This window comes from Archocentrus centrarchus, chromosome 20 (genome assembly GCF_007364275.1).
Source record: "Archocentrus centrarchus isolate MPI-CPG fArcCen1 chromosome 20, fArcCen1, whole genome shotgun sequence".
Taxonomy (NCBI): domain Eukaryota; kingdom Metazoa; phylum Chordata; class Actinopteri; order Cichliformes; family Cichlidae; genus Archocentrus; species Archocentrus centrarchus.
Window position 1 is genome coordinate 17,968,095 of NC_044365.1, and position 25,796 is coordinate 17,993,890.

Below are 25,796 nucleotides of genomic sequence, written 5' to 3' on the forward strand. Positions count from 1 at the left end.
GTTTGATACTGGGAGGGTGCTTTGTCATTTATCTGCTCGTGGAAAAAGCTTCTCACTGTTCACCTTAAATCTGAGTTAAAGACGTGTACCTGTGAGCATGTTTGTGTCACATCACATTTAAGTGGACGGCAGTTGTGGACGTGTGTGCTAATTACACTTCACTGCATAATGTGAGCACAGTGGTGCAGATACACAGTGCGTGTTTATGTGTGTTTTAGATAAAGTACATTTTTAAAATGAACATGAAGTGGATAATTTAACTTCTTATATATAAAGAGCATATGATATCAGACATTTCTTTAAGTTTTTGCAGAAACACTTGGGATTCTAAACCAATCCTAAGCAAAGAAACCCACTGAGTAACAAGGCAGCCCCACCATAAAAATGCAGTGAATTCAGACTAATAATATATTGGGTCAATTCTGAGTGATCAAACATGATCAAAGACACACATCTGAGTATTTTCATTCACATTCTGAATATTGAGGTGTGTGGGTTTGATGCCAGCAGCACTGGATTTTATAGACCTTTTATGGGGAGTTTATAAAAATATGAGTGGCTATCTGGCGCCTCAAGCATTTGCCTGGTTTCCCTTTCCCCAGGTTGCACCCGTAGCTTTAAGGATCAGCAGATCAGTATATTCACTTACATGGCTGCTCTGAACGGTTTCATTCTGCCTCACATTAACCAAGACAATCAGCTCTTTATTTTTGCTGGGGGTATTTTTTTAAGACCCCGTTATACATGTCAGAAGGTAAACAAATTAAAGGAAAATCAAGACCATGGTCATGCAATGAGTGTCCTATTGGAAACACAACATTATATCTCCATGGGTGGTATTGTGATGTTGTGATTAGCACTGTTGTCTCACTGGGTTAGAATCCAGTCTTTCAGTGCAGTTTGCATAAGTTGCTTCCTCTCACGATCCAAAGATTCACATTTTAGGTTAGTTGGTGACTCTAAATTAACTGTAGGTGTAAAAGGTTGTCTGTCTCTCTGTCTTAGCCCTGTGATAAACTGATGACCTGCCCAGGGCATACCCTGCCTCCTGCCCTATGACAGCTTGGAAATGCTCCAGCAACCGTGAATTGGACACTTCTTTTCCTCTCAAGCGTCTTTTTCCTCAAGTCTGGAACATGCACTTTCTTCCTCAGCATGTTCCCTCCAGGTGTTTTGCACAGCTGGATGATTTAAAAAAAAAAAAAAAAAAAAAAAAGAACTGCAGAGCTGCTCTTGTAAAATCTGTCATATGTTCTCCTTTATGATTATCGACACACACTACTAAAAACATGCAAAAACAGCTTGTTTCAGAGTGTCTCGTGCTGCCACATAACCTCTGATTCAGAATGATTGGTAACTAGGATGAAACCAAGCAGGAAAAGCAGCTGATTGTTTTCATTGTCAGTGTGTGGGAAGAGCAGGAGGAGAGTGGCCTAAAACCTTCAGCACATAAAAAAGATCAGTGTTGTGGCAAAGTTAGACAGTAGGTCGTTTCCATATTCCATAATTTACTGTACTCAGAGTCAACTGGTCAAGTGTGAAATGAGAAAAGCAACCATAAAGAGAACATAAAACAAATGACTTCCTGCTGTGGAGTTACATATTAGGGCAGCTGATGCTACAGTGTGTTCCTTCTGTTATATTTGCTTTGTTCTTTATAATGCTATATTAAAATAGGGGCCTAATGAATCACATTGATTCGCTGGAACAATTACATTTACATTTACAGCATTTAGCTGGCACTCTTATCTGGCTCAAGTCGCAGTGTGGCTCAATGCAAAAGCAGAATGCACTCGAAGCCATAATAGTGCCCAGTAATAAGCAGTTACTGCAGCAACAGCTCCACTTGTGATCGAGAGGATGTAGGAAGCATTTTTTGAGTGCAAGATAAGGAGGATTTGCACATTACAGATTCTAATTAATTTTCTGGTTATGGAAAATATAATAAATATTTTTGAATTTGTGATAACAGGTACCGAGGTTTTAGCACTGAAGCTAACTGTCAATTACCATTGTATGACATGTCCCCGGATTTACTGTAGTACACAGTACACATTTTGAGTGAGATTCCATGTAGCTGAAGCTGGTGGAGGTATACTTGCAATATTTCATACTGGGGTTGTATTCATTATAAAATTCAATTGTTGCTAAAAGTCTGTAACCTCTTTTATCATTTACTTTAAGATTTAAGATTTAAGATTTAAGATAGTGTTTATTTGTCACATGCACAGTTATACACAGTACAATGCACAGTGAAATGTATTGTGTACCTGCAACCATATATACACACACATATAAATAAGAAGAATAAAAATAAAAAAAAGTAATTCACACTATACACTATACTCTATATACAATATAAATTATAATATTTACATTGTGCAATAATGGTCCAGTTAGGGCTCAGAGTTGAGCAGACAAATGGCTTGTGGGTAAAAACTCTTCCTCAACCTTTCAGTCTTAATCCTCAGGCAGCGGTAACGCCGGCCTGATGGGAGCAGGGAGAAGAGAGAGTGTCCAGGGTGGCTGGGCTGTTTTAGGATCTTCATGGCCCTCAGCCTGCACTGCTTGGTGTAAATGTCCTGCAGGTTGGGGAGGGTGGTTCTGATGGTCCGTTCAGCTGAACGAACCACCCTTTTTAGGGCCATGAAGTCCTGCTTGGTGCAGTTTCCCATCCAGGTGGTGATGCTCCCACGCATGATGCTCTCGATGGTGCAGGTGTAAAAGTTCCTGAGCACCTTGAGTGGGAGCTTGAAGTCTCTCAGCCGCCTGAGGAGGTAGAGACGCTGTCTGGCCTTCTTCACAGTGATGTTTATGTGATGAGTCCAGGACAGGTCCTGTGAGATGGTCACTCCCAGGTATTTGAAAGTGTCCACTCTTTCCACCTCAGCACCACTGATGACAAGTGGATGGTAGTCCCTCTGCTGCTTCCTGCTGAAGTCCACGATCAGTTCCTTTGTTTTGCTGACGTTGAGCAGGAGGTGGTTCTCCTGGCACCAGTTCTCCAGGCGGGAGACCTCTCTCCTGTAGGCTGTCTCCTCATTGTGAGAGATTAGTCCCACAACAGCAGTGTCGTCAGCAAACTTGATGATGACGTTGGACTCTGACGTGGCCTCGCAGTCATGGGTGTACAGTGAGTACAGCAGAGGGCTGAGCACACAGCCTTGGGGGGATCCAGTGTTGAGGGTGAGGGAGGATGAGGTGAGGTGACCCACTCGTACCACCTGTGGTCTGCTGGTCAGGAAGCTGTGAACCCACCTGCACAGGGATGGGCCCAGGCCCAGGTCCAGCAGCTTAGAGACCAGCCTGGAGGGAACTATGGTGTTGAATGCTGAGCTGTAATCTACAAACAGCACTCTCACATAGTTCCCCTTACCAGTGTCTATGTGTGAAAGGGTCTTGTGGAGGAGGAAGGATATGGCGTCATTGGGGATAAGTACCCACTAGAGAAGTCTCCTGGGAACGACATGCCTTAGAAGCCTTTTTATTTCCCTCCTATTTGCATTTGCACCTCTAATAGTGAAATCTGAAATGATGTAATGCCTGGCCAATGGCTGGTAATGCAGTGTCACCTTTTTACATTTTACATTTCCTTGCAATCCTGTTTCAACTTCTTTATTTTCTCTCCATGTCTTTTGCATTGCTTTGCTGTGTGTTGGATGCTCAGCAGCAAGTTATGTGGAGCTGCTTGTGAAGAGTTTTTAATTTTCTTATAATGATGGATATAAGCTCAGAAAAAGTTTTAATTGTTGGTTCATTTTTCAATCTTTTGGTCATTTTTTTTAAAGGTAACATTATGAGCTTCTCTTTACATGGCTAAAGTTTTGCTAAAATTAAGGCCTCCCTCTTTTTTCCAGTTGCAGTCAGTGTGTCATGATCAGTGATGGTATAGTTACCTTGAAAAAGTAGTCCGACTACTGATTACTGATTACTCCTTTAAAAAGTAACTTAGTTACTTTACTGATTACTTAATTTTAGAAGTAACTAAGTTAGATTACTAGTTACTTTATTAGTTACTTTCAACAGCTGCCGGTCTTGTGCCAAAAGTGATCGTCTGTCATAAAGTGATTCAGATGTTTCTATGTGCTTTTATGTGTAATGTCTTTGCTTATATTGCTAAACTGAGTGCAGTCAACATGATTTATGAGTGGCTTGGCCACTTCAAATATCTTTATATAACTGTGATGTTATATTTGTTGTGATTTCTGCAGCCTCTGAGCCACATTTCTGTTTAAAAAGATATTTTTAATGTCAGACAGTTTTTACCTTGGAAAAAAAAAAAAACGAATATATAGAAATCACTTTGCCAAAAACTGAGTGGAGCATCTACCACTCAGTTTGAGTGGTCATGAATCACCTGATATCATTCATGAGAGATGTGTTTGATATATACTTCACAGATTATAGGTCAACAAGTCATTTACAGCCGTTTAAATACAGGCAATTATTTTTTTTTATTTATTTTTTTTGGCAAATACCGAAAATTGCTGTTTGGCAGACGATCACTTTTTGGCACAATACCAGCCTCTACTACATACTATAGTAGAGGGCTTTTCAACTTCTTCAGCTCTCCCCCACTTGGGTGCTGGGGGGCTCCTGCATTAGCCGCAGCTCTGCTTCGCCACTGTTGCGACTCGCTCTGTAAGTTTGACTGCGCCGTGACTCCAGATGTTACTTCATGTCTGACGTAGTGTTTTTGAAGCTAGATAGCACTTAGTCGCCAGCACAAAGTGCACAGCTAACCTTGATGTTGTCATCTTTAGCTGACACAGACTCACTATAGTGTCTGTATTTCAGCTGGAAAACGCGCATCTCTCTCCTCCCTCCATTGTTTACGTTTGTGTCGCTGTGCTGTTATTGTCCTCATGCTGAAAACGGGATTTAACTGTTGCATCTGCCAGACGTCACTACCCGAGATGCAAGAAGAAAGCAAAAATATATCTTTGTACTGAGGAAAATGCAAAAAAGTAATGCACAGTGACTTGGATACGTAATTTTAATCTGATTACTGGACTGCAAATAGTAACGCGTTAGATTACTCGTTACCAAGAAAAAGTAGTCAGTTTAGAGTAACGCGTTACTAAGTAGCGCGTTACTTGGTCTTGTTTATTATTTAGATTTTGTTTTAATTTTACGTATGTATATATTTCTTTAACCTAACCTGCTCTGGGGTAAGTTATGTTCCAGATTATAGATAAACAGGTAAGGTACCTTTGCTGGAAGATCCCTCAGACCTCTAAACAAAGAGTAGGAAGGTCTAAAGTTTTACACCTAGGCTTTTACACCTGGGCTGTAGACAAAAACTGTTTAAACAGTAATTTAATGAAATATTCTATCATAATCCATCAGATTCCCCCACAAAGCTGTGGCTAAGGTGGTAGAGTCATCTACCAATCAGGTACTTGGTGGATTAATCCCCGACTCCTCCAGTCCAAGTGTTGAAGTATACTTGAGGGAGATTCTGAAACCAGAGTTGCCCCCGATGCATCCATTGGGCAGCAAGAATGTGTGTGTGTGCATGTGTTAGACAAAAGTAGTGTATGCATGTGTGTGTGATTGGGTGAATAAGACTTGTAGTAGAAAGAGTTTTGCTCAAATTGAAAGGCAGTATATAAGTAGCACTCCATTTATAGAGTTGTGATAATAATGAGTCTGTTAACTTAGGCAGTTAACATTTTTCTGGCTTCGTTTCCTGGTTTCACAAGGGTTAAACTTTATATTAAGTCTTTTACTTCCTCTCCTGCTCATTGTCTTGATTGTCTACACCTGTGTCTAGATTTCTCCAGCTGATTCCACTTCCCTGATCACCCCATGTGCATAAATAGTCCTCTTTGTTGCAGTGGCTGTTTAATCTCTTTGTTCTCTACCAGCTTTGGATTCCATTTGCATTGGGGTGGCTGTAGCTCAGTAGGTAGAGCAGGTCACCTACTGATCGGAAGGTCAGTGGTTCGATTCCTGGCTACTCCGGGCTACATGCCAATGTATCCTTGGGCAAGATACTTAACCCCAAGTTGCTCTCCGACCGTCCCGTCGGAGTATGAATGTGTGTGAATGTTAGCTAATTAAAAGCACTTAGCTTAGTAAAACATGGAAGTGCTTGTATGAATGGGAGTGCATGGGTGAATGTAAAACGTGTTGTATAAGCGCTTTGAGTGCTCATACTGAGTAGAAAAGCGCTATATAAGAACTAGTCCATTTTCTCTGTGGACTCTAAATCAGCAAAAATAAAAGGCTTGCCTTTGGCTGTTTAATTTGTCTTGGCGTCCGCATCCTGCAGCTCATGACACAACATGCCCTTATGTTTGGACCAATGGTAAATGGACTAGTTCTTATATAACGCTTTTCTACTCACGTTTACATTTACCCGTTCATACAAGCACTTCCATGAATAACTAAGCTAAGTGCTTACTGTCTAACATTCACACACATTCATACTCCGATGCTTGCATCAGAGAGCAATTTGGGGGTTCAGTATCTTGCCCAATGATACTTTGGCATGCAGCCAGGAATCGAACCGGAATCAAACCGCTGACAGTAGGTGACCTGCTCTACCTCCTGAGCTACAGGCACTAATCACAGTACACCTACAGCAATCAATGTTCCTTTTATACTGGGAAATGCCTACTAACAACCTAAAAACAGAGTTTTAAAAATATTGATTGTCCACAGGTCCTGTAATTTTAAGGGGAGATATGACCTTAGACAGTTATTAGAATTATGGAGGGAAAAAAACATTGGAGAGCAAAGTATAGTATTCAACAAAAGGCCATTTCTCAAATTTGTAGGTGAAATTGTATTAAGATATAACCTAAGTGATCTTCCTGTGGGACACCCTGATAAACACGATTTTGTGGTCTTTTGATGGACATTAGACAAAATTGCTTATATTTATTAAAACAAGATGTGTCTGTTTGCAGCTTGATGTCCTTACAAAGCTAACTTGGTTGCAGGAGTTCAGTAGTGCAAATTGGGCATCTGCACAACAGAGCACTCATCACAGCTAGTGTCAGGTTTACTCCCCTGGAGGGAATTTCATCTAAATACAGAGAAGGGAAAAACTGAGACACAACACAGTCAGAGTGATATAACAGGGCAGGAGGGCTAATTTGTGGCTCCTGCGGGGGGGGGCGGGGGGTCCGCGACCAAGGTATTGGGTCTCTTGCAGGTTAAACCAAGTGAGTGAAGAAGAGCAGCCTGATTGCACAGCTGAGTTGGCAGCATAGCCAGTTAGAGACAAATGTGACATTTTTGGGGAACAAAAGAAAGCAGGCAGCAGCCTGGCACAGAGGTGGCTGAATCAGTAGCCTATGTCTAACAGGGAAGTACAGAGGGGATCGTGGTTGTGGTGATGTTCTTCTAGGAACCTCTGTTTTACATGTACGGTGAGGGATGCAGTTTGCTGAGGTACAGTAGCACATAACTGTTCGTGTTTTGATTGCTCCAACTGTGTCTTGTCCCTGCATTTTTCTATGCTCATAGCAGATTTATTCTAAAAGAAATGCAATAAAATAGCTGGCCTCTCTCCATGACCACTTAACAAGCTCCAGCAATTTTGAATGAAGTTAATCCATCACACTATGTGTTGAGGTGATCTAGCAATTTCAACACGTTTTCAATCAAGTGCTCAAAAACGGACCAGGAGAACAATTCAGTGGCTCGTTTCAGTACTGACAGGTCTGACTCACGGGCAGTTTAAAACAACTAGACGTTGGTCGATGATGAATAATTTTCATCTTCAAACTGTGCAAATTCAGACAATTTTCTGCATGTATGGCTTGCCGGTCTTCTACTATTCAAAAGGCAAGACAAGCAATAAGAATACCTCGAACTAAAACCCAAAGTTTAATACACATAAATGCCAAATGACTTTAAAGTTCATAAATAAACTGTGGCATTCTTTTTATTTTCCGCAGGTGATACAATCCTTCACTGCAAAAGACCAGGACCTGCCGAGCGCTGGACAACAGTTCTCCTTCAGATCGCCAAAGGAAGATCTAAAAAACAAGAATTTCACCATCCGGGACTTTGGAAGTATGCGTTCTCTGTTTGACATACCTGGCATGCTTTAACAACAGTTTATGTAGCTTCATCTTATGAAATACTGAAACCAAACTCTGCATTCTAAAGACACAGTGAAAGTGATTATAATACTAATATAATATAGTGGGATAGTGGTGTATAAAAATAATTTTGGGTTGTACGTTCACATATTATCCTTCAGCCACTGCCTGCAAATAAACCCAAAAGCACAGGAAAAAAGACTCCGGATCACGTTTTCATTCGAAAGGTTTGAGTGACATGCCTCAGTGCTAAAAATAACCTAAACACATACAGTCAGACGTTGTATTATGATGAGGCCACATATGAAGCTCTGCAGTGTGCACTGGTCAAAGCCTTTGAAGTCTAACCAGAAAGATGGGTAATGAAAAGTGAAAAGTGGGACATGGCAGGATGAGGCCAGGGAAACGAATGCATTCACCATTGCTGACAAGCCCTGGTCCGAACCTCTGATCCACTTTTACCTTTTGGACACAGTGTCTTGCGGTTTCCTGACTGCCAGAAGCCTCAGAAGCACACTCTCCAGATACAAAGTGAGATCTGATAGGTAGGGACAGGAAATACAAACACCACAGGCTCTGCGGACAGGTTCAGAGAGAGAGGGAGAGAGCACACAAACAAAAATCGCGGTTGTGCACAACATGCAAGGTGTGCTGAAACGCCTGACCAGCTGTCAAGAAAAAGTGCTAGGCTTCGTCACTGGAACAAACCTGGCTTGACAGGGTCAGACAGTCTAGCTGTAGCAGACAGAAGCAGGCAGGTTTAACCTGACATGTTCCCTCTCCCTTGTATACGTTGTCGACCTCTATTCAACTCGAATTTCTTACACCTTTAGCTGTCATCCCAAGTTGTTCCCTTTGTGTGTCTTTAGGAGTGCAAACAGCAAAGCAGCAGACACATTAACTACTGTAATTATTCAGATTATTTTCTTCATCCTCTTATTTATTTATCCATGCTATTTTTTTTTTTAAGTCAGAACCAAAAGACCTGAAAACATGAGACTTCATGATACAGTCCCCACACTATCGTCAGGTGCTGTGCACAGAGGTGGCACCGTCAACACGATGTTTACAATTTTTGCAGTTATCTCAAAAACAGTCTGGCTTCCACTGGTTACTTTTCATAATTTTATTCTCTAATTATAAGTCTATGCTCCACTAGTTTTCTCCACTAACAATTTAAAAAAAAATGCTTAGTTTTCTATTTTTCACATCTTCTCAGAAATAACTGAATCAATCATTCCAAAACCAAGTCACCTGATAGATAAATATTTATTCTGGAATGTCAGATGTTATATATTTTAATCAATTTTAAAAATTCTTCATTTTCTGAAAGAGAATTTTTTTCCTCCCTATCCACTAACGTCAACACGATGTTTGTCCAATAAAAAGTATATTCATTCATAAAAATAGCAACAATTGTATCATTAGAAGTCTCAAATGATGAGACTTGTCTTAATGCAACGGGTACTATATAAACAGCCTATAGAGGCAATTACTTTAACAAAGTAATTGATAATAATATTATGTGCAAAAATAGCAGAATGTTTTTGTTTTTTTTTTTATCACAATTTAAAACATTTTGAACCTTCACTGCGCAAGTAAAAGTTTACATTTGTCATTCCTGGTATCACACAAATCCCATTTGTGTTCACAGAGGTCAGCAAATCAGCCTGGACCCTCCATTATTTATAATATATATAATTAGCTGCTACCTGTAAAACAAAAGATACAAACACTTCTGAGTGCAGTTAGAAAGAAAACCCTGTGCAGTGTTTCATGGGACAATGTTTTGGGTGTGGCCCGGCTCTAACAACTTTAAAACAAGTTTTGTAAAATAGTGAGAGCTTTGATAAGACAGGTCTTTGATATGCTGCAGTTTCTCGTCTCACTCGGAGAAACAAATTGAGAGGATCTGATATCAAACATAAAGAGCTATCAGACATGGAAAAATTTAGTCTCTCCTACTTGGATGTCGAGAGTTGTAATTCAGCTCAGAGGATTGTGTGATTGATGTGAGGTTATACTTGGAGGAATATTTTCTTTTACTTTGGTCAGAACTTTCTAACCTGCACAGATCAAGGAATAAGTAGATGCAGCATCACTTCAGACCTTTCCATTAAAAAAAAAAAATATATATATATATAAAATATCTCTTTAATCCAAGACTAAATTCAAGACATATTTTCAAAGAATCGATGACTGAATATCTTTGTGCATTTGATGAACTTTTCTCGTCTTCCTTCTAGATAACACAGCCGGAATCATGACAAAGCGGAGCGGCTTCCGACGGCGTCTACAGGAGATCTACTTCCTCCCTGTGGTGATTGAAGATAATGGCTACCCTCCCAGAAGCAGCACAAGCACGCTGACCATCCGTGTGTGTGGCTGTGAATCGGATGGGTCACTGCTAACTTGCAGTGCAGAGGCCATTTTTCTTCCTGTGGGTCTTAGCACAGGAGCGCTGATTGCTATACTTCTGTGTATCATCATCCTGCTCGGTGAGATTCTGAATTCATTCTCAAACTTAAAACCTCCAAACTGTGTGTGATATGACTATATTTATGGCAGTTATACTCAGTAGTCTTTTTAATTGTATAAAATACGTTGTGATTTCAGGAGGATTCAGGGACTACTAATGTTGCTCTGTATACAAAGTATGCAATACTGCGCAGAAGTCTTGAGTCACCCCTCATTTCTTTATATTGTGCTTCCAAGAAGTCAGACTTTATCATTTTTTTTAATGCGTTCTTGAGTAAGAGTTCTCCAGGCTTTCTGAAGGCCTTTCAAAGTTTGACTGCTTTCTCACTTATTTTCAGACTCCTTTCAGTTCCATTCAATTTTATTTATATTGTGCCAGTTGCCTCAAGGCACTTTATATTTGTAAGGTAAAGAATAAACAATAATACAGAGACAACCATAACAATCAAACACCCCCCTATGAGCTAGAACTTGAAGACAGTGGGAAGGAAAAAACTCCCTTTTAGCAGGAAGAAACCTCCTGCAGAACCAGGCTTAGGGAGGGGCAGTCATCTGCCACAACCAGTTGGGGGTGAGGGGAGGGACACAAGACAAAAGACACACTGTGAAAGAGAGCCAGAGATTACTACCTCATGACTGAAGCCCCCCAGCAGCCTTGTTTTATGTATGTAGCTAGAGACTGACCATGTACGTAGTACGCCAAAGGCAGAGGAGAAGAGAACTTGTAGATGTGAAGGAAAGAGATAACATGACCAGCATTTGGATAAAGTGCCCTCTCCCTCTTCATCTCAAGTCTCTTCGGTTGAACTGAAGTCACACTCTAACACACAAAAATGTGCATAAACATGCTTATTTATTCCTGATATTGTCACAATTACTTATTGCCAGCAGATTAAACGTGTGACCCTCCCATCTCTGGACAGCTGACAACAAGCTGGCTAAACAACAACAACAACAGCTGACATTATGCCAGCTAATGTTAGGCTGGAGAGTTGTAAAAATCACATGTTCCCTCTAATAAACAGTTTGATTACATTCTCACATCGTATAAGAGCTCATTTACAGTCAAAGTCCAACAATGTTAGATCCAATTCAAAGAAAGTTTCACTAATGCCGACTAACAGCAGCTAACAGAGGCTAATAGCAGCCAACATTGGCAAAAGGAACAGTGCTTACTGACAGGATACTCTTCCGGATATCCACAAAAACTCACCTCAGTATCGCTATCATTGGACAGAAGTGAGCTCCACTGACTCATTGGTTTGTATCGGACTCCTTTCACCAAGTTTCCCAACATCAGCGTAAACAGGCGTTGACACCTGGAATAATGACAGCCTACACCCATCACAGATGAATGGTGGCCAGAGTTATTTGTCCTACAGAGGCCACCGTAGCAAGGATTACACACTTGAATTGGGAGGGGTAAGAAAACAGAACTCCGCTGACTGTGATCCACTGACAGTCAGTGGTGAGATTTTACATACTTGATCTTTAAGTTGTATGAAAGTATAAAAAAATGCACTGTCCAGTTTTACTGGAGTTAAGGTGCTGGACCCTTTCAGTGACAGTCTGGAGACTTCAGTGTTTACCTGGCAATCTGACAGGGACAAAAAGACTTCAGGAGGAATATTGATCTTTTCTAACTTCTGAGGAGGATTGGGAGGAGAAGGGGGTGAGTGGGGTGAGTGGAGTGAGGGGGGCAGGGACTGACATTTTATGAAATATCAAACCACTGACATTTCCATTCTACAGCTATTCTTTTACTGCAGTTTCTAAAGTTGAGGAGAAATTTTGGAATTCCAGAGTTTTTGGTAGCCAAATTGTGACCTCTTCTTAATTTCCATGGGTTCTGCACCCCTTGGTGTCAATGGCTCATTTAGAAATTCTTTTCCATGAACCTCTGTCTGCAGCTGCTGTTTTCAAACTGTCGATGTCACCAGTCTTTAATGTCATCTAACAGATCTAACCACAAATTGTGATCTGAAGTTAGCCAAAGAACTAAATTGATTCTTGGCTTGTGATACCAGCCAGCATTTTCCTGTGAGAATAGATTCACACACAAATGTCTGGCAATACCTGGGTCCCCAAACGGGCTGAGTTGACCATCAGAGTTTGGCTGGCATCTCTCCAGGAGTGTCTGCAGTTAATTATCATACCCATAAGAATATTGTCATTCAGTGAGATGTTAAAGACTGGAGGGAGGGTCACTTGGCTCTATAAACTAAATCCAATCTTGCTGCCCTGTGGCTGTTTCAGAAGCTACAGCTTTTACATTTCCCACAAGGTCATGGTTGTAAAACTCCTTCTTAATTCTCTGCTATTAATTCCTGAACTCATTTGCATAGCTGGGAGGAAGTAAATGTAGGTTTATGGCATAATTTTCTGACTTATAAATGCGGGATGGTCGATTGTTAAAGAAGACCTCATTTTATACTGGAAGTCAAGGGTAGCCATGACCTTTGAATTTAGCTGTATTTACTTTTCTCAATTTCCTCCTAATTTATGATGCACAAAGAATCCACTGTTAAATTCCAGCTAGGCCTAATCATTAATCCCTTTTCATTACCCTCATGAATGTATTCATGTGAAACATCAGCCTCAGTGCCATTGTTTTATATGTGATTGAACATAAAAGCACACAGCCGATTGCGTCACTGTGCTGTAGAGCTGTGTCGGTGTGCTCACTTCATTTGAGATGAATGTCTTCAAAGCTTCAAGTCGACCCACCCCCAAGGCTAAGGCTGATGCCAAACTGTCATGCTGTCCCTGAGAAGGAAAGAGGCAGAGAAAATCAGCACTCCCACTGAGAACATTTCCATAGAGCCACTTAGTTTCTATGTAGCATTTGTAAGGATGACCCACTTGTCCTGTGAGGGAAAAATGATGAGGCAAAATTCAACAAAGCAGTCGTTCATCTGCATTGCTATTTTTCCCCAAACTGATGTGGATTGGCTGCACCCAAGATGTGTTCAAACAGTGTGCACCATAATAACCGTCTGTTGTTAAAGTCTACAAATGTGCCACTAGGGGGAGCTGTCACACCACTCAAAGGTAGATAAAAATCACTTGAGAGTGAAGGGAAGGGAGAAAGGAAGTAAGATACAGAGAGGTTGAAAAGAGGAGACCTAGTCAGGGCTTTTTTCATTCTGAATGTATTTATTGGAATCTTTCATTTGAATGATTTCACTTTTTCCTGCCCATTGCTCTTGCTTCTAGATTCAACTGTATATTAAAAACCCATAGGAAAAAACATATTTTACTGCAGTTTTCAATGAATAGGCTGAGAAGGGGACACAGGGGGAGACAGACACAGAGAGACAGATTGCACTGACAGGAGTGAAGAGAGAGTAGAAAATTTACTGTGCTGAAAATAACATTGCTGTACTATAGTGTCTAAAATATGCAGCACCTTGAGCGATCTCTGATGGTTTGTGTGCAAAAACAATAAAATGTTGCTTTGGGTATATTGTCAGTGGTACATTTTCACTCCCAACAATGTTTGCAGCTTTTTTTAAGTATGTATTGCAGTTAGGACATCTTATTCTTAGAGACACCAAAGCAAAAGAAGGCATTGATTTGTAGGTCAGATGTCTAGACAACAAATGACAATGATGATGATGATGATAACAGGGAGACTGGATTTTTTTTCCCCCTCCATTCTTACAGCTGTTGTTCCTGTGCTCTATGTTAGTACCTGTTTTTGTTCATGGGTAGCATAAAATACAGTATAGCTTATATTTGAATGGGAGTTAAGAGTCTAGAGTCATACTAGATGCACTTTGAGGAGCTAATGACTACACGGGTGTTCTTTGCTAGTATGCTCACCATCTCTGTTTCATATGTTAGCACGATGATTCATTAGTTTTCTGTTTCTGTTCTCTTTGTTTTTTTAAAACCAAAATACAAAAAAAAAAAAACAACTTTGAACCACACTGTGTACAGTATATGTATAGTGTATATGTATATACCCTTCTATCCATCCAGTCCAGTAAATTGTATAGGATCTATTTTTCTCACAAATAAGGGTTGAATAATCTGAATTTTCAAAGGAAATCTAATGCGCAAATGTCTTGATTTGTTCCCTCAGTTATTGTGGTCCTCTATGTGGGATTACGACGGCAGAAGAAGAAGGAAACCCTCATGTCATCCAAGGAGGACATCCGGGATAATGTGATTCACTACGATGATGAAGGAGGGGGAGAAGAGGACACGCACGCATTTGACATGGGGACACTTCGCAATCCCAAGGTTGTCAAAGAGAACCTGTTTCGCAGGGATGTCAAGCCTGAGATGAAAAGAGGTCCCAAGCCACCTGTCTCCCAGGACAGCGCAGACATCCGAGACTTCATCAACCAGCGTCTGAAAGAGCATGACACGGACAACTCGGCCCCACCCTACGACTCTTTAGCTACATATGCTTATGAAGGAGATGGCTCTGTAGCCGAGTCACTAAGCTCCATTGAGTCCGTCCCAATAGACCTCGAGGAAGACTATGATTACCTCAGTGACTGGGGGCCCCGCTTTAAGACACTGGCAGGGATTTTTGGGGAACAGTCAGAAACTCAGTCGAACTCAGCAACCACAGAGAACACACATTGATGTTATTCACAGACTCAAAAAGCGAATATGTAACATTATTTTGGTTGGCTCAAATATTTTATCATTACTTTCTTCCCATCTGTTTGCTTTTCTTTTTTTTTCTTTTTTTCAGCTCACTGTTTTCTATTTCATTGGTGCTTTACTATGCTCAGTTCCAAAATGGTTAAAAAAAAAAAAAAAAAAAATGAAAGAACGTATGATAACATAAGTAGATGAGCAAAGCAGCCATTTAATTTCCTTTCGGGCGAATGTTTCTTTTACGTTTCATTTCCTCTTGGGGAACACGCATACACACGGAAATGTTGCGATTTCCTAGAACATCCTTTAAAGTGCCTCAATATAATTGTTCTTTCACTTGCTATTTCATGCCACATCTCCAGTTATGTTCTTTTGAGCCCCATCCATAAATTCAGTCAGCACTGTGTTCTGACTGGCAGAGGCATCTAGCAAGGCCTGTGGTAACTCTGTGGGGACAATGAGGTGGCCCAAGTTTGGCCAAAGATGTTTTGAATATTATTTATTGTTCTATTTATTTATTGGCTGATTGAATTTGATTAGATTTTTTGTGTATTTATCTATTTATCTCTCAGTCATCAATCTGTATTTTTATTTTTGGAGACACTTGAGGATTTTGTAATTAATCAAGGCCCACATGAAAATGTATGTTTCTGTTAAGTGGGTCCTGTGAATAGACTTGTACTAGAGTTGTAAAAAAAAAAAAGGAAAAAAAAAAGAAAGAAAAATTAGGGCTAAATACTGCAGTTGAGTCATGTAAGCACTGTTTTGTTAAATAAACCACACTTGGACAGAATCCTCTCCATCTATTTATTACTATTTATCACTCGTTAAAATTATACTGTCTGATTTATGATGAACTATGAGTAGTATGAATGGACCATAGCAGTTGATCAGTACATTGAGTGAAAATTGTTGAATTTTAAAACAGTATTTTAAATAAAAAATGTTTTAAAAATGCAGGAAATGACTTTTGGGTGCATTAAAATAATTTTAATGAAAATATTTGAATGGCATGGCTCACTGTGTAATAATACTAACAGACCATCCAAGAAGTCTTTGTTACAGTTTTGCTCCAGTATATCTGTCTCTTATGTAGCACTAATTAGCAGGTATTAGCACAGATACCTGGGTCTGTGTGTGTGTGTGTGTGTGTATTGCACCTATACAATATATAGGTTTAACCGAACCAAGCTTGCTAGCATTAGCTGATAAATTAGCTCCTTGCCTTCTTGTTTAATTAGGGTCAGTTCTGGCTCCGGATTACTGTGATGGCGCTTTACAAGGAGCTACAACAGAAGTTTCAAAATACAATGATAACAAATAAATAGGTGGCAACAGTGTTAAGTACCTGTATTTTTATATTGTCACTGTGTTAAGAATGAATTGAACACATATATGGACACCAATTTAAGGTACATGGATGCACAATTTTATGTTTCAACTTAAAACTGACTTAGTTTCATAATGTTTTCTTGATCAGAAAGTAGTTTATTAACACCCAGAATGCCCTATTATCAAGCCCGGATTGCATCATGCCAGGAGAACGAATGAAAATGTTCATCCATTTCAACAAAATTAAATAATTCTATGTTTGATATAAAGCTGCTTTCTCAGCTCTTATGACATTTTCAAAATGAAATTTATCTACAGAGAAGTATTTGTTTCATTGAGTAATTTGCATGTGACAATCCATGTGCACATCTCTTTATGCTGTTCTTTAGTTTTGTTTCTTAATTAATTATAATTATGAAGCACTACTAGCTTGAAAAATTTCAATCTCCTGATATTGTCATTTGTACTGCCCTCCTTGTGGCATTCATTTGACTTTTTCTTTGGGAAAAACTTTGGTTTCATTGGGAAATTATTTGAAAATTACTTTGTCATTTTTGTTGACAAGTGCTTGATTAATGGTTAAGCACACAATTGATGACAGCTTTCCATTTGCCATACTTTTGTCTCTATTTCCTGAAATTTTCAAATATATTTAAAATTAATGGAAAAATACAAATGTTTCTGTGTGTAATTCACTTTTAAGATAACAGCTTTTTTTTTAATAGATCATAATGGTAAAACAATTCATGCATTGAGTAGTTGATTGGCTGTAGCTTCATAATTTTTGGTATCAAAATTGATCTTTTCCCATGCTCTATCTGCATGGGTTTCAGATATAATTGGATCAATTTTTTCTTGTAAAATACCTTATTAGGTGTTTAAATAACATACACATACTGTAGGCATTGTGGAAAGAAAGTACACCCTCTTTCAGTTCTAAGAGTTTATTTATCAGTTCATGTACTTGTTCCTCACATGCGTAGTACATGTTGTACAGTAATATATTTGGTGTATAAGTGTGTGGGGAGGGTTTATAAAAACTTAAAATAGTGTATAACTACTAAAATAATGTATAAGTATTAAAATAAATATGGTGTCCCTACTTCACAGATTTTCACGTATCGCAGGTCGTCCTGGAATGTAACACCTACGATAAGTGAGGGATTACTGTAACAAAAATAAAGCCAAAATGCAGAAGTGTGTGGAAAAACTAAGTACACCTTTACTGCTTTAACATGAATTAGCCAGGTGCTGCTAATCAAATGCACTTGTTTAATTGATCATCAGCAAGTGTAAGTGCCTCTATAAAAGTAGAAGTTTTGGCAATTTGCTATTTTGGAGCGTTCAGGTGTGCAAGGAATTGCTGCTGCCCATCAGTCTGAGAAGGGTCATGAAGCTGTTTCCAAACAATTTAAAATCCATCATTCTACAGTGAGAAAGATTATTCACAAGTGGAAAATGGAAAACATTTAAGACAGTTGCCAGTCTCCCCCAAGAGTGGACGTTCCACCAAATTCACCCCAAGGTCAGACCGTGCAATGCTCAGAGAAACTGACAAGAGTAATGATGTCAGACTCTACAGCTCTCAGAATGGTAAATATTCAAGTTCATGGCAGTACAGTTAGAAAATAAACTGAACAAATATGGCTTGTTTTGAGAGGTTTACAGCAGAAAACCTCTCTAAAAAGGGAATGGCAGCACAGCTTAGGTTTGCAAAATTATACCATAAGACTTCTGTAACTGTGTCCTTTGGACAGACAAGACCAAAGTGGAGATATTTTGTCATAATGCACAGCACCATGTTTGTAAAAAGCCAAACACAGAATATCAGCACAACATCACATACTGTCATCATAGAAGAAGTGATGATTTGGGCTTGTTTTACAGCCAAAGGACCTCGGCACCTCGAAGTCATTGAGTCAACCATGAACTCTTGTTTATACCAAAGTATATTAGAAACAAATTTGATGTCATATATGTAACAGCCAATGCTTGGCTGAAATTGGGTCATGCAACAGCACAATGATCCCAAGCACAGCAGCAAAATCTACAGTAGAATGGCTGAGAAAGAAAAGAATCAAGGTGTTGCAATGACCCAGTCAAAGTTCAGACCTTAACTGAAATGAAATCTTAAGGGAGTTGTGCATGACCAAATGCCTACAAACCTCAATGAACTGAAGCAGTGTTGTAAGGAAAAGTGGGCCAAAACTCCTCTACAACAGTGTGAGACTGTGATAAAGTCATACAGAAAACAAATTTATTGCTACTAAAGGTGATTCTATTAGTTACTGACTCAAGGAGAGTACTAGTTTTTCACCCCACACAGCTTCAGTCTATGAGCTTAGTTTCTGTTAAATAATAAGAGTGTAATAAGTCATGGGTTGATGGTCATCTGATGTTGTATTTAACTAATTTTAAGACCTGGTAAGGACCGGATCATTTTTGTTATGTCCTGATATGTAAAACCTTTGGAATTGAAAGACTTTTTTTTTTTTTTTTTTTTAGCCATGACTATGTGTCTCTTTTCTAGGACTCATCAGCAAAACAACGCAACCTTCCTGCACCTGATGACACCATTCTGTTCATTTGATTGAAATAAATAAAGACATTTAAGAGTCATTGTTTCTGGATTTGGCCAACCATTCCCATGCTGAGCAAAGCCAATCAAGTGCAAGCATTACAAGTCACACAGAGGCTTCTGTAGGGTATTAGAATGGTCTGTTCCTTCAGTAACTGAACAAAGTGGCTTGGTCCTTTCTTGCCATGGTCTGGTGACAACATAATGGAAGGTCTGGATGTAAGCCAAAGGGGTGACTTACAAGGTAGATCTTTTACCAATGGATGAGAAGTGATTCCATTTTCTGCCTCTCTTTGTCACATCCAACAGGTACACCAAGGTAGAGCTTCAGTAAATGTGTAGCAATGTGTTTAAATGGACATTAGGTAATCTATGATCCTTGCAGACAGCAGCAATTGCAACAGCAGTGATATAAGTTAACTTCTGCACCCTATCTGTCCTTTATACTGATAGTTGTCTGTAACTGACAGTGTTGGCAACAATAATTCTGCTTTGTACTTTTTGACATCTGGCAGCTATAGAACTGAGCTTAGATGTACTACTGAATTTTACTCTAACTATGCCTATGATGTGGCATGCTAATTTTGTGCTATCTCTTGTAGCACCATAAAATTACTTCTTGAACCAATAAAATCTGTATTATTAGTATTTATAACATTGCAAGTGTGGTGCAAAAATATTCTGTAAATTATGTGTAGACAGAAACTGCAGACTGTAGTATGAGGGTTAATAATTCTCATCTTTTAGCACATTGAAGAATAAGAATTCACAAAGAACAATATAGCATCATCAACCGCACCAACAAGTAAACAGTTAAATGTGGATTATTAAACATTAGGTCTCTCTACTTTAAGTCCCTGTTAGTTAATGATTTAATGACTGATCAACATATTGATTTATTCTGCCTTAAAGAAACCTGGTTACAGCAGGATGAATATGTTAGTTTAAATGAATCAACACCCCCGATTCATACTAACTGTAAGAATCCTGTAAGCACTCTACTCCAGTTTATTAATCAACCCAAGACCCAGACAGTTTTAATTCATGTGAAAGTCTGACTCTTAGCCTTGTACACCCTTTGGAAGACAGACACCCTCTCTACTTTTAGCATTAGGCTTAAAATTTTCCTTTTTGATAAAAGCTTATTATTAAGGGCTGGATCAGGTGACCCTGAACCATCCCTTAGTTATGCTGCAATAGGTTTTCTTATTCACTCACCTCATTTCACTTACTATGTGTTTATACACTGCTCTGTATTTAATTATCATTTATTAATCTCTGGCTCTCTTCCTCAGTTTATCTTTTGACCTGTCTCCCTCCCCTCATCTCCAGCTTGTTGTGGCAGATGATCAACCCTTCTGAACCTGGTTCTGCCAAAGGTTTCTTCCTGTTAAAAGGGAGTTTTTCATTCCCACTGTCACAATGAAAGACATACCCTGGTCAAAAAAGACTGATTCCTCACAGTGTTAATTGTGGCCAATTTAATGCCATCCAGAATATGCATCTGGTTAGACACCATGTTTCTAGTAACCTAATTTTTATCTGAATTTAGAAGCAGGAAATTAGAGATCATCCATGGGCTCACAAAACCGCTCGTGAACCTAGATGCTGGTCTATAACTCTTTCTACATAGGCCCCTAGCCTTGTGTAAAAGGTTACATATGCCTTATAATAATACTGTCTAAAGGAAGCATGTAATTATGTATTACATATGTAATATGTAATACAATTAGTCCTAGAATGGAACCCTGTGGAACTCCATAAATCAACTTTAGTGTATGAAGATTTCCCATTTACATGAACAAACTGGAGTCTATTAGATAGACTTTTAATACCTACAGCATGTACTAATCTCTATAGTAAAATATTCTGTTCAACTGTATAGTATGCTGCACTGAGGTCTAACAGAATAAGTATAAAGATGAGTCCACTGTCAGAGGTCATACAATCATTCAGAACCTTCACTAGTGCTTAATTTACTGTACCTGTCATGGCCGGGGAGGAAACGGGTGAGGAAGGGCAAAAACGAAGGACTCCAGAGGTAAACATAACTTAAAGGAGGTTTATTAAGGCTCGGAGGAGAATGAACACCAAAATCCAACGGAGGGGTGACGAAGGGAACACACAAGGAACACTGGAACATGCGGGCACAAAACATCAACGACGCGACAGAGAACAAATGAAAACTGAGGGCTAAAATACACAATGGGTAATCAGGGCAAGAGGAAACAGCAGGGAACAACAGGTGAGGCAAATGAAACTAATCACACGGGGGGAAGCAAAACTAGACACGAAGCACAGGGAAATCATACTGACAAAATAAAACAGGAAGTGATAAACCAAGGAACACGCAGACGAGTCACAACACTGGGAACAAGACAACACACTGGGAGGACACACTCAGGAAATAAACTATAAACACAAAACGCTGGGCAAACGGCCCAGGACATGACAGTACCGTGATGAAATCTGAAAACTGACTGCAGTTCTTCAAATTCCTCCATAGATGATCAGTTAGTTGTTTTACAAGATAAATGTATCATATTTGAGATCAAAGCATTAATTAATAGTAGGAAGTCTTTGAGCGGTCTTGTAGGAATGGGGTCTAATAGACATGTTGATGGTTTAGAGGAAGTAACTATTGAAGTCAGCTCAAAGATCAATCAGCAAGAGCATCTAAATAAATATCAGTTGTACTTAAAGTAGCTGTAAGTAATGATATGTCTGTGGGATGATTATAAATAATTTTTTCTAATGCGCCTGTAAAAGTAATGCTGTCCCCATCACCGTCAGCAGCACTTTGTGCTTAGTGCTAATTGGAAATGTTTGCAGCACTATAGGCTAAACTATATAAATTTTGCATGGTGAACAATTATAGCTTATAGTGCTTTAGTTTGAGCATATATGCATAATAATTAAGTACAGCCTCAGAGACTCAAGGCTGTGTACTTTTGTTGTACTGTATCAACTGATAATGAAAGGGAAGAATTGTAATTATGAGTCATTTTTATAGAAACTAACTGGGAATATAAAAAATGAAAAGAAATCTTAGATTGATCATATTTAAGATTGAAGCATTATGAACTGCACCCTGACCGCTTGCATAGGGTTGAAGCTCTCTTTATTAGTTGCTATCTACCACAGGCTTTTAAGATGGCAGTAATTAAACCATTACCTAAAAAGCCATCACTTGATCCAGCTGTCTTAATTAATTATAGGCCAATCTCCAACCTTCCTTTTATCTCAAAAATTCTTGAAAGAGTAGTTGTAAAACAGCTAACTGATCATCTGCAGAGGAAAGTTTATTTCAGTCAGGTTTCAGAATTCATGATACACATTAATCATTACATTACAAATGATCTTCTTATGCCCTCTGACAGTGGACACATCTCTGTGCTTGTCCTGTTGGACCTCAGTGCAGCTTTTGATACTATTGACCTATAATATTTTATTACAGGAATTAGAGCATGCTATAGGTAATAAAGGTACTATGCTGCAGTGGTTTGAATCATATTTATCTAAAAGACTCCAATTTGTTCATGTAAATGGGGAGTCTTCTTCACACACTGAAGATAATTATGGAGTTCCACAAGGTTCTGTGCTTGGACCAATTTTATTTCCACTATACATAATACTGCAATGCTTTCTAATAATACGTAGGCAGTATTATGAGAAGGCATTGCATACATTTTCACTGTTATGCAGATGATACCCAGCTTTATGTATCCATGAAGCCAGATGACACACATCTGTTACTTAAACTGCAGGAATGTCTTAAAGACATAAAGGCCTGGATGACCTCTAATGTCCTGCTTCTAAATTCAGATAAAACGGAAGTTATTGTACTCGGCCCCACAAATCTTAGAAACATGGTGTCAAACCAGATCCTTACTCTGGATGGCATTGCATTGACCTCCAGTAACACTGTGAGAAATCTTGGAGTCATTTTTGAGCAGGATATTAAACAAATATGTAAGACTGCTGTTTTGCATTTCTGCAATATTTCCAAAATTAGAAACATCCTTTCTCAGAGTGATGCTGAAAAGCCATTTCATGCATTTATTATTTCTAGGCTGGATTATTGCAATTCATTATTACCAGGCTGTCCTACTGTAAAAGCTGCCTGAAAAGCCTTCAGCTGATCCAAAATGCTGCAGCTAGATTACTATCAGGAACTAGAAAGAATAGAATTTTAAATTCTTCTTCTCACATACAAGGTCTTGAATAGCCAGGCACCATCTTTTCTTAAAGACTTCATAGTACCATATCACCCCAACAGAGCACTTCGCTCTCAGACTGCTGCCTTACTTGTGGTTCCTAGGATACTTCAGAGTAGAATGGGAGGCAGAGCCTTCAGCTTTCAGGCCCCTCTTCTGTGGAACCAGCTCCCAACTTGGATGCAGGACACAGAGACCCTATCTATTTTTAAGATTAGGCTTAACACTTTCATTTTTGATAACGCTTATAGTTAGGGCTGGATAAGGCGACCCTGAACCATCTCTTAGATATGTTCCAATAGGCCTAGGCTGCTGGGGGTTCCCATGATGTACTGAGTGCTTCTTTTCAGTCACCTCTTTTCTCTCTATTTTTACCCCACTCTGCATTTAATCATTAGTTATTATTAATCTCTGTCTCTCTTCCACAGAATGTCTTTTGTCCTGTCTCTCTCCCCTCAGCCCCAACCGGTCGCAGCGGATGACGCAGCAGAGTTTTTCCTTCCCACTGTTGCCAAATGATTGCTCATTGGTGCTATACAGTATAAATAAAATTAAATTGAATTGAATGTACTGTGGCATGGTGCAGTATGGTGGTGCATCGGTTAGCACAGTTGCATCACAGGAAAAAAGTCCTGGGTTCCAATCCATGGGCTCCTGCCACCAACTGCACTCAACAGACATGCTGTTAGGTTAGCTGATTATTCTAAATTGGCCATAGGTGTGAATTCTTCTGTTTCTATGTGTTGTGACAGACTGGTGACCTGTCCAGGATGTATCCTGCCACTTGTCCAGTGACAGCTGGGAGAGCCTCCAACCCCACTACAGCCCTGAATGGTATAAGTGGAAGAGAATTGATAACTGGGAACAAAAATACAAAAACAAAAAAAACTGATAAAGAAAAGGAATCTTAGCTACAACCCCATGCAAAGGGCCAGTCTGGTGACAGCAGTATTTGAGCTGATACAGTGAGCAATTGTGATCAATAAACACCCCATTCCCCTGTGTCTGGCTGTTCCCAAAACACACCATTTCCAACCCTGCTTCTGACTCACTCTGTCTTGTGGCACAGGCTGTGTACACAGACGAAACAGAGACATCAGCAGTAACACTGGGTAGTGGTGGGTGTGGGAATGAGGGGGAGGCCATCCCCAGCATAAACATGAGAGAACTGGTGCAATCTATGCTATAGCTCAGGGGAAAGCAACCACTACCGCCAGCCAAAGCAAAAAGAAGTGATGGCATTGATACTGTTTATGTTGGATTGGGTTCAGCCTTCTGTGCCCCAGTGAAGAACACTGTCCAGTCCCATTGTTCATGCTCATCTCCTTTTTTTTTTTTTTTACTGCCAGTACTCCACTATGAGTCGAGTGACTCCATAAAATTATAATGTCCTTTTCCTTATAAGTCACTTATCAATAAATGAATGACAACTCTGTGACTTTGGAATGTAAAAAAAAATCACATTTTACAGGACATCCAAGCATTTGGACCATTGTTTGGCTCTGAACCAAGGTGTTTGTGCAGCATTCAGTTTCTTAGTCATACAAGCCTGTGCAAGCGTAGCTGTCATGATTCAACAACAACGAGTTGTCAAGACACCATTTAAATCAACTCCCCTATTGTTGTAGGCACTAAACAATTTGCTTAGCCTGAAATAAATGAACACACATCACCAAGAGTACTCAGTTATTACTTTTCAGTTTGCTGTGGAAATGTGCCTCAGTTACCAAAGAACCCCTCAGGGATTATAGATGCGGGCGCTTTAATTAATACCAGTCACTGTGTATTATTCTGCATCTAGGATGTTTTTGGAGAGTGCATTTCCATATGCATATGGCAAAAAAGCTGTCAGCACTGTAGCTGAGTTCTCTCTAAGCTGACAGATTTGCTTTACAGGAACTTGCTGATCTTAGCCTGCAAAGCTGCATGTCTTTGGCCACTTACTTTTGTTAACCCTATTAATTATGCAGTGACAGCTGCAGCTAACCTTGAGACAGAGGACTATAGGTAAACACAACAGTCATTATTGTACTCTAAGAACATGTTTACTTAATGTTATGCAATTACTAAGACATTGATTAATGATGAAACAGAAACATTTTAAATAGGCAGTTTAACCTAGAGTTACAAGTTTATTGGGTACATCTAAGCACTGCAAATTGAGCAAAGGTAAATAGAAAAACGCTCACCTGGATAAGCCGGCCAGCACTGTGAGGGTCATGTTCTTTGACTTCTCAAGTGCATTCAACACCATTCAGCCTGCTCTTCTGGGTGATAAGTTGACAGCGATGCAGGTAGATGTCCCCCTTGTGTCCTGGATTGTTGACTACCTGACTGGCAGACCACAGTATGTACGGCTGCAGCACTGTGTGTCTGACAGAGTAGTTAGCAACACTGGAGCCCCACAAGGGACTGTCCTCTCTCCCTTCCTCTTCACCCTCTACACCACAGACTTCAGCTACTGCTCAGAGACCTGCCATCTTCAAAAGTTTTCTGATGACTCTGCAATAGTTG

General features: G+C 39.6%; 1 protein-coding gene across 2 annotated transcripts in view; it reads left to right on the forward strand.

Annotated features, from left to right (window-relative positions):
• The window catches only part of LOC115799516 (cadherin-12-like), a 104,473-nt gene extending 88,517 nt beyond the window's left edge, over nt 1–15,956 (forward strand). For both annotated transcript variants that reach the window (XM_030756730.1, XM_030756731.1), the window contains 3 exons: nt 7,914–8,031; nt 10,307–10,558; nt 14,626–15,956. In XM_030756730.1, coding sequence (XP_030612590.1) covers nt 7,914–8,031; nt 10,307–10,558; nt 14,626–15,137 — 882 coding nt within the window. In that variant the 3' untranslated portion in view covers nt 15,138–15,956. The remainder of the gene's footprint in view (nt 1–7,913; nt 8,032–10,306; nt 10,559–14,625) is intronic.
• The last annotated feature ends 9,840 nt before the right edge of the window (nt 15,957–25,796 follow it).